This window comes from Ochotona curzoniae, unplaced genomic scaffold (assembly GCF_017591425.1).
Source record: "Ochotona curzoniae isolate NIBS_2020 unplaced genomic scaffold, NIBS_Ocur_1.0 contig_2688, whole genome shotgun sequence".
Taxonomy (NCBI): Eukaryota; Metazoa; Chordata; class Mammalia; order Lagomorpha; family Ochotonidae; genus Ochotona; species Ochotona curzoniae.
In genome coordinates, this window is record NW_024465553.1 from 102,022 (window position 1) to 111,256 (window position 9,235).

The 9,235-nt window shown below is 59.2% G+C and overlaps 1 gene segment (V, D, J or C); it reads left to right on the forward strand.

The window, feature by feature from the left end:
- LOC121152807 overlaps nt 1-8,904 on the forward strand; it is a 43,348-nt gene extending 34,444 nt beyond the window's left edge. The window contains 4 exon segments of the C gene segment in view: nt 7,470-7,754; nt 7,940-7,996; nt 8,091-8,420; nt 8,506-8,904. Of these exon segments, the coding sequence occupies nt 8,153-8,420; nt 8,506-8,828 (591 nt within the window).
- Nucleotides 8,905-9,235: the final 331 nt, after the last annotated feature.

Below are 9,235 nucleotides of genomic sequence, written 5' to 3' on the forward strand. Positions count from 1 at the left end.
CACACACGGCGGTCCTCCTCTCCCACACACACGGTGGTCCTCCCCACACACACGGCGGTCCTCCTCTCCCACACACTGCGGTCCTCCTCCCCACACACACGGCGGTCCTCCTCTCTCCACACACACGGTGGTCCTCCCCACACACACGGCGGTCCTCCTCTCCCACACACTGTGGTCCTCCTCTCCCCACACACACTGTGGTCCTCCCCACACACACTGCGGTCCTCCTCTCTCCACACACTGCGGTCCTCCTCCCCACACACTGCGGTCCTCCTCCCCACACACACTGTGGTCCTCCTCTCCCACACACTGCGGTCCTCCTCTCCCCACACACTGCGGTCCTCCTCTCCCACACACACGGCGGTCCTCCTCTCCCACACACACGGCGGTCCTCCTCCCCACACACACGGTGGTCCTCCTCTCCCACACACACGGTGGTCCTCCCCACACACACGGTGGTCCTCCTCCCCACACACTGCGGTCCTCCTCCCCACACACACTGTGGTCCTCCTCTCCCACACACACGGCGGTCCTCCTCCCCACACACACGGCGGTCCTCCTCTCCCACACACACGGTGGTCCTCCCCACACACACGGTGGTCCTCCTCCCCACACACGGTGGTCCTCCTCTCCCCACACACTGCGGTCCTCCTCCCCACACACACTGTGGTCCTCCTCTCCCCACACACACTGTGGTGCACACACACCTTGATCCTATTTCCCATACATGCGCTGTGGTCCCAGCTTCCCATGTAGGCCTTACCATCCAGCTCCGCATTAGGCTCTGTGGCCATGGGTATCCATCACTAATCTGAATAGTCCCCTGAAAGTCATCTTGCTCTGCCAGAAAAAAATTCAGAAGCCAACACCCACCCAGTGGAATGCCATGGAAAAACCTTATGCTTTGAAATGACCAGAGACTTGTTGTAAGGTTAGGCAGCTGGTTGGCAGCTCTGCAGGCTCCCCCAATAAACTCTCTCCAGGGGTTTCAGGGCACCTTTTCTGAACAACTGTGGCTCCCAGCCAGCAGAACACAAAGCAACCCAGAGGAAGAACTGGCAGAAACTGACCCACCAGGCCTCCAGCTGCAGTAAGGGAATTACACCCACCAGACTTCACAACCCTGCCTTTCAGGAGCTCCAATTTGCTCAAATACTTCTCAGAAATGAGAAAGAACCTAGAACAGCAACATCCTCCACCAGGACACCCATCAAGAATTCCGTTGAGAAGTCGCTCCTCTGTTTTCTCCTTCAGTATCATGTGGTCTCTGCTTTTCTCTTCCCATGCACATAGGAGGATTATTTTGTTGAGGTTTTGGTTGAGTGCGTTAAATCTGAAGAACTGGAACTTTAGCAACATTGAATCTTGCTCTCCATGAACATGGGATAGCTTTCGTTTACTTATATCACCTTGGGTTTCTTTCATCAGGTTTTTTATTTTTAACTTTTCCTCATATTTACCTTGTACATACTTTCTTATATTTATACATAATCATTTCCATTTGGTGCTAGTGTAAAATCGTGCTTTCCATTCCGGATCTCAAATATTCAATCTTGGTACACAGGAAGTAAAATGCCTCTTCTATATCAAAGTTTGTATTCCTCGACCTGACTATGGTCATTGAGCACATCATCCATGCCTACTCTTCTTCATTAAAGAAATAGCGGAAAGAGCCTAAGTCCAGAAGCTGCCATGTTGCAAGAGTATAGTTCATCCACAGACCTCAGGCCTCAGTTCTAGATCCACTGGTGGAGACTTCGGAGACAAGGGTGGAGTATGGCCACTTTCACAGTCAACTCAGATCGTTGCTTTGAATAGTGAAGACATGAACACAAGAGATCAAAGAATCGAAGCATCCTGGAAGAGGCAAGAAAACCTATTTCCATATGTACTGGCATGTGAAGGTGACTCCAGGTCCACCCCATCCCTGAGGCAACCCTGTTCCAAAGAAAACAATCCCAGCTGAGGAGCCCCAAGCAAGACCCTCGAATCAGGAGGGGCTACAAACCTGCTGAACCAACACAGGTTCAGTGGACATGGGAAGGTGAGCACCACGCACCCCAATGCACCAGCAGCAGAGGCTGGCTTAGGCACCGTGTGCCTACTGCAAATGCCCAGGGCTGACGGACAGACACATTACAGACTCTGGAGAGTAAACAGTTCAAGTCGCAGGGGCAGCAGGGGCAAGGGACAGAGTCAGCACACCCCTCAGTAAGAGATAAAGCAAAACTGTTTGAAAAGTGCCCCCTCCCACAGCTACTGTCATCCATATGTGCACCGTGATGTCATCTACCTGTTTACCATGATGTCACCCACAGGTACACTGTGATGTCATATACATATACACTGTGATGTCATACAAGCGTATACAGTGATATCATCCTTAGCCCTTGAACAAACCAGTTCGCCCACCCCCCACTGCCCTTAGGTGCACCCCAATCCTGAGTAGGCTTCTGTTGTCCTGCAACCCCAAAGCTTCAGACACAGCCCACTGGTTTCCTTTGGGAATGGCCCCCTGCAGGGGCCTTCTCTGCCCAGGGTCCCCTTTCACAATAGTCAGTTCTGCTCCCTACCTGGGAGCTGGGCCTGGCTCCCTGAGCCTCTGCCTATAGGTATACACCTACAGGAAGGTCCCTGCAGAGAGAAGGGCCAGAGTTCAGGTGATAGGCCCAAGCCTGAGAGTTCTAAATACTCAGAGAAGGTAGTCAGGACAGAGGAGCCCCCAGCTAGGCCGCAGGCAGGGTATCAGGCCACAGTTGGTAAGCTCCCACCTCCTCCACTGGTTGGACAGCCCCCACCTCACCAGCCCCCACCCTGTCCTTGCCTTGTGTTTCGGGACTCGGCTCTCTGCCCAGAAACCAACAGCAGAAAAGGGAACTTGAGGAGCATCATGCCACCCAGTTTCAGTCTCATTCTTAGTGTATGTGAAGGAGTGGGCAGAATCAACGTTCTGGGGAAGAGGCCAGGGGCAACCAGGGATAAGCACCCAGGCACCAGACTGTAAGAGAGGGGCCAACAGAACTGGGGCAGCCAACAGGCACAGGGAATGGAAGCCCTGAACCATCCCTCACAGGTCCAGGCCCAAGCAAGGTCATGAGCCAGGAGCAGAACAGGCAGGTAAGGTGGGTCCAGATATGAGCAGTACAAGATGGAAAGTTTGGGAGCAGGGGGACAAGCTCGAGTCAGGAGGACAGCGGGACAAGAGCTCAGGGCAGAACACCAGCTGTTCTGGCAGGAAGTCATGAGGAAGGATCTGGTGGAGGAGAGAGTGGGGGTGACAAAAAATCGCTTCATATGCAGTAAGGGCAGCAGAGTTGTGGAGCTATTCTGCAAAAGCAGGCATAGGCTTGGTGCTGTGGTGGGGGGCAGTTGACAGCATACCGGCGTATGTTCAAGGGCATGCAGACTGAACCAATACAAGCAACCAATACAGTTACATGTGAGCAGGACCCAGAGGGAGGGCTGGGCAAGCCCAGGAGGCTCAGGAGCACAGCACCAGTCGAGAACAGTTACAGGTGAGCAGGGCCCAGAGGGAGGGCTGGACAAGCAGGGACAGGCCCAGGAGCCCAGCACCAGGCCAGAGCAGTTACAGGTGAGCAGGGCCCGGAAGGAGGGCTGGACAAGCAGGGACAGAACCAGGGACAGGCCCAGGAGCCCAGCACCAGGCCAGAGCAGTTACAGGGCCCGGAGGAAGGACTGGACAGACAGGGACAGGCCCAGGAGCCCAGCGCAGGTCGAGAACAGTTACAGGTGAGCAGGACCCGGAAGGAGGGCTGGACAAGCAGCGACAGGCCCAGGAGCCCAGCACCAGGCCAGAGCAGCAAGCAGTGAGCAGGGACTACAGGGAGGACTGGACAAGCAAGGACAGGCCCAGGGACAGGAGCCCAGCATCAGGCCAGAGCAGTTACAGTGAGCAGGGCCTGGAGGAAGGGTTGGACAGGCACGGACAGGCCCAGAGGCTGGCACCAGGCCAGAAAAGCTAGCAGTGAGCAGGGACTACAGAGAGGGTTTGACAAGCAGGGACAGGCCCAGGAGCCCAGCACCAGGCCAGAGCAGCTAGCAGTGAGCATGAACCCAGAGGGAGGACTGGACAGGCAGAGACAGGCCGAGGAGCCCAGCACCAGGCCAGAGCAGTTACAGGGCCCGGAGGAAGGACTGGACAAGCAGGGACAGGCCCAGGAGCCCAGCGCAGGTCGAGAGCAGTTACACGGGAGCAGGGCCCGGAGGGAGGGCTGGACAGGCAGGGACAGAACCAGGGACAGGCCCAGGAGCCCGGCACCAGGCCAGAGCAGCTAGCAGTGAGCAGGACCCGGAAGGAGGGCTGGACAAGCTGGTACAGGCCCAGGAACCCAGCACTAGGCCAGAGCAGCTAGCAGTGAGCAGGACCCGGAAGGAGGGCTGGACAAGCAGGGACAGGCCGAGGAACCCAGCACCTGGCCAGAGCAGTTACAGGTGAGCAGGGCCCGGAAGAAGGGCTGGACAAGCAGGGACAGGCCGAGGAGCCCGGCACCAGGCGAGAGCAGCTAGCAGTGAGCAGGGCCCGGAGGGAGGGCTGGACAAGCAGGGACAGGCCGAGGAGCCCAGCACCTGGCCAGAGCAGTTACAGGTGAGCATGGACTACAGGGAGGACTGGACAAGCAGGGACAAGCCCAGGAGCCCAGCACCAGGCCAGAGCAGTTACAGGTGAGCAGGACCCGGAAGGAGGGCTGGACAAGCAGCGACAGGCCCAGGAACCCAGCACCAGGCCAGAGCAGCTAGCAGTGAGCATGGATCCGGAGGGAGAGAGGGGACTGGACAAGCAGGGACAGGCCCAGGAACCCAGCACCAGGCCAGAGCAGTTACAGGTGAGCAGGGCCCGGAGGGAGGGCTGGACAAGCAGGGACAGGCCGAGGAGCCCAGCACCAGGCCAGAGCAGTTACAGGTGAGCATGGACTACAGGGAGGACTGGACAAGCAGGGACAAGCCCAGGAACCCAGCACCAGGCCAGAGCAGCTAGCAGTGAGCAGGACCCGGAAGGAGGGCTGGACAAGCAGGGACAGGCTCAGGAGCTTGTCTCAGGCCAGAAAAGCTAGCAGTGAGCAGGGACTACAGGAGGACTGGACAAGCTGGTACAAGCCCAGGAGCCCAGCACCAGGCCAGAGCAGTTACAGGTGAGCAGGACCCGGAAGGAGGGCTGGACAAGCAGCGACAGGCCCAGGAACCCAGCACCAGGCCAGAGCAGCTAGCAGTGAGCATGGATCTGGAGGGAGAGAGGGGACTGGACAAGCAGGGACAGGCCCAGGAACCCAGCACCAGGCCAGAGCAGTTACAGGTGAGCAGGGCCCGGAGGGAGGGCTGGACAAGCAGGGACAGGCCCAGGAGCCCAGCACCAGGCCAGAGCAGTTACAGGTGAGCATGGACTACAGGGAGGACTGGACAAGCAGGGACAAGCCCAGGAACCCAGCACCAGGCCAGAGCAGCTAGCAGTGGGCATAGACCCGGAAGGAGGGCTGGACAAGCAGCGACAGGCCCAGGAACCCAGCACCAGGCCAGAGCAGTTACAGGTGAGCAGGGCCCGGAGGGAGGGCTGGACAAGCAGGGACAGGCCGAGGAGCCCAGCACCAGGCCAGAGCAGTTACAGGTGAGCATGGACTACAGGGAGGACTGGACAGGCAGGGACAGGCCCAGGAGCCCGGCACCAGGCGAGAGCAGCTAGCAGTGAGCAGGACCCAGAAGGAGGGCTGGACAAGCAGGAACAGGCTCAGGAGCTTGTCTCAGGCCAGAAAAGCTAGCAGTGAGCAGGGACTACAGGAGGGCTGGACAAGCAGGTACAGGCCCAGGTGCCCAGCACCAGGCCAGAGCATCTAGCAGTGAGCAGGGCCCAGAGAGAGGACTGGACAAGCTGGTACAATCCCAGTAGCTCAGCACCAGGCTAGAGCAGTTACAGGTGAGCAGGGACTACAGGAGGGCTGGACAAGCAGGGACAAGCCCAGGAGCACAGCACCAGGCCAGAGCAGCTAGCAGTGAGCATGGACCCGGAAGGAGGGCTGGACAAGCAGGTACAGGCCCAGGAACCCAGCACCTGGCCAGAGCAGTTACAGGTGAGCAGGACCCGGAAGGAGGGCTGGACAAGCAGGGACAGGCCGAGGAACCCAGCACCTGGCCAGAGCAGTTACAGGTGAGCAGGGCCCGGAAGAAGGGCTGGACAAGCAGGGACAATCCCAGTAGCTCAGCACCAGGCTAGAGCAGTTACAGGTGAGCAGGGACTACAGGAGGGCTGGACAAGCAGGGACAAGCCCAGGAGCCCAGCACCAGGCCAGAGCAGCTAGCAGTGAGCATGGACCCAGAGGGAGGGCTGGACAAGCAGGGACAGGCCCAGGAGCCCAGCCCCAGGCCAGAGCAGCTAGCAGTGAGCATGGACCCGGAAGGAGGGCTGGACAAGCAGGGACAGGCCCAGGAGCCCAGCACCAGGCCAGAGCAGCTAGGAGTGAGCAGGGACTACAGGGAGTACTGGACAGACATGGACAGGCCGAGGAGCCCGGCACCAGTCGAGAACAGTTGATTGTGAGCAGAGTGAGAGAAGGGCTGGACGGATAGGAGGACGTGTGGGAATCCAGGACCAGGCCTGAGTAGTTAGCAGTGAGCAGGGGCTCACCACAGAGCTGGACAGGCAGGGACAGGCCCAGGAGTCTGGGACCAGGACCCAAACAGCTAGCAATTCTGCAGGAGTGAGAGGAAGGCTCAGCAGGTAGTTACAGGATCCGGTTTCTGGCACCAGGGCCATACCATGTAGCAGTGAGCAGGCACTGGTGATGGTGCCCACTGAAGACCTTGTTGCGGGCTATGGAGTGCCCAGGAAGGGATGTGACGGCTGTCTGTGAGGACAGCTGAGGCTCAGATAGCCCAGGTGGCCCCCTCCATGCAGGTGACAGGAAACTGAGCTGGGGATCCTGTGGACAGCTGGCCAGAGTCACCACCACTCAGGGAGCCAGCCAAGCCAGCCAGCGTCAGGGCCTGGGCTTGCAGCGCCCCTGGGGATTTGCCTGTGAGTGTGGGCAGCTGCCTTAGAGCCCAGGTTTGCAGTGTCAGTGGCACACCCAACAGGGACATCCAGGCCAGGAAACTGAGCATCTATGGAGATGGGTAGTGTCCTCTGTGCTGTGGAGTGTGGGGGCTGGGCTGGCTCTCAGGAACCTTCTAGAAGGAAAGCCCTTCTAGGAGAGAGGGTGGAGCAGGAGGGGCAGGCCTGGACAGGCTATGATTCCCTCAGCAGCTGAGTGTGCAGAGCAAACCCATCAGAGGTACAAGGCCAACCCCTACAGGTGGAGCCCTGATGCCCTCAGCCTGACAACAGGCCTACCTGAACCCCAGGGAGAGTCTCCAGGGCAGGACCCCAGGGAAGGCAGGACCCCAGCGAGGGGCCTTCCAACAGGACCCCAGGGAGGAGTCTCCGGGACAGGACTCACTCTGCCCCTCTCTCTCTCTTGCAGTCCAGACCAAGGCTCCGTCTGTCTTCCCTCTGGCCCCCTGCTGTGGGGACACAGCTGGCTCCAAGTTGACCCTGGGCTGCCTGGTCAAAGGCTACTTCCCTGAGCCAGCCACCGTGACCTGGAACTCGGGCGCCTTGACCAGTGGAGTGCGCACCTTCCCATCCGTGCTGCAGTCCTCAGGTCTCTACTCTCTGAGCAGCATAGTGAGCGTGCCAGCCAGCACCCAATCTGTCACCTGCAATGTAGCCCACCCAGCCAGCAGCACCAAGGTGGACAAGATCGTTGGTGAGAGTGGGCACTGGGAGGTGGGCCCAGGGCAGGGGCTTCTGTCTTCCACCACAGCCAGGTGCTGGCCACCTGCTCCAGAGGAGCTTGGCCTGGCCTGAGTCCACCCCATGGGCCAGTCTCTCCAGGACACAGTAACACAGTCTCTTTCTTTCTCTCTCTCTCTCCCTCCTCTCTCTGTGCAGCAGCAGGCTCAACATCAACATGCTCTACCACAACCCCATGCCAGTGCCCATGCCCAGGTGAGTCCGTGTGTCGTGCTTCTCTACCCCCATCTCGGGCTGGGCTGCTCACCACCCCTGCCACCTGGTGCTAATTCTCATCCATCTCCCACAGGACCTGATTTTCTAGGGGGACCATCTGTCTTTATCTTCCCCCCAAAGCCCAAGGATACCCTCATGATCTCACACACTCCTGAGGTCACGTGTGTGGTAGTGGACGTGAGCCAGGACGACCCTGAGGTTGAATTCACATGGTATGTGAACAACCAGGAGGTGCACACAGCCCGGCCATCACAGAAGGAGCAGCAGTTCAACAGCACGCTCCGAGTGGTCAGCACCCTGCCCATCGCACACCAGGACTGGCTTAAGGGCAAGGAGTTCAAATGCAAAGTGCAAAACAAGGCACTACCTGCCCCCATTGAGAGGAGCATCTCCAAGGCCAGAGGTGGGGCTGCGGGCCTGGGAGTAGGCAGGCAGCTGGAGAGTCCAGTGCCCAGGAGTAAACCCTGTGCTGTTCTCTGCCCCCACAGGGCAGGCCCTGGAGCCGAAGGTCTACGTACTGGCCCCCTCCCGGGATGAGCTGAATGACAGGCTGGTGAGCGTGACCTGTCTGATCAGAGGCTTCTACCCTCCCGACATCTCGGTGGAGTGGCAGAAGAACGGAAAGCCAGAGGACTTCTATAGGAACACGCCACCCGTGCTGGACAGCGATGGTTCCTACTTCCTCTACAGCAAGCTCACGGTGCCCACTAGTTCCTGGCAGTCTGGCACCACCTATGCCTGCTCCGTGATGCACGAGGCCCTGCACAACCACCTCACCCAGAAGTCCATCTCCCACTCTCCGGGTAAATGAGCGCTGGCCGGCAACCCCATCCCATGTACGCACTTCTCAGCACCCGCACACAATAAAGTGCCCAGCTCTGCCCTCAGAGGCTGTCCTGGTTCTTTCGAGGCAGTGGCTTCTGTTCAGGCCCTGAGCCGGCTCAGGTGGCCCAGGCGACGCCTGCTCTGAGCAGTCAGCACTGGGGCCTGGGCTGACCCAAGAGCTAGACTCAGCCAGGGGTGCCTGCACAGGCTCCCCAGGCCCTCCTTGTGGCCAGCAACATGCAGGCTGGGCAGGCAGGAGCAGCTAGCTTCCATCTCTGCCAGAGCCCACATGGCTGTGTGCAGAGTGCTACCTGACCGTGGACACAGGGACAGGCCTGCCATGGCCCCACACTGCTCCCACACCTACCCAGCCTCCCCCATGTGAGGCCTCAC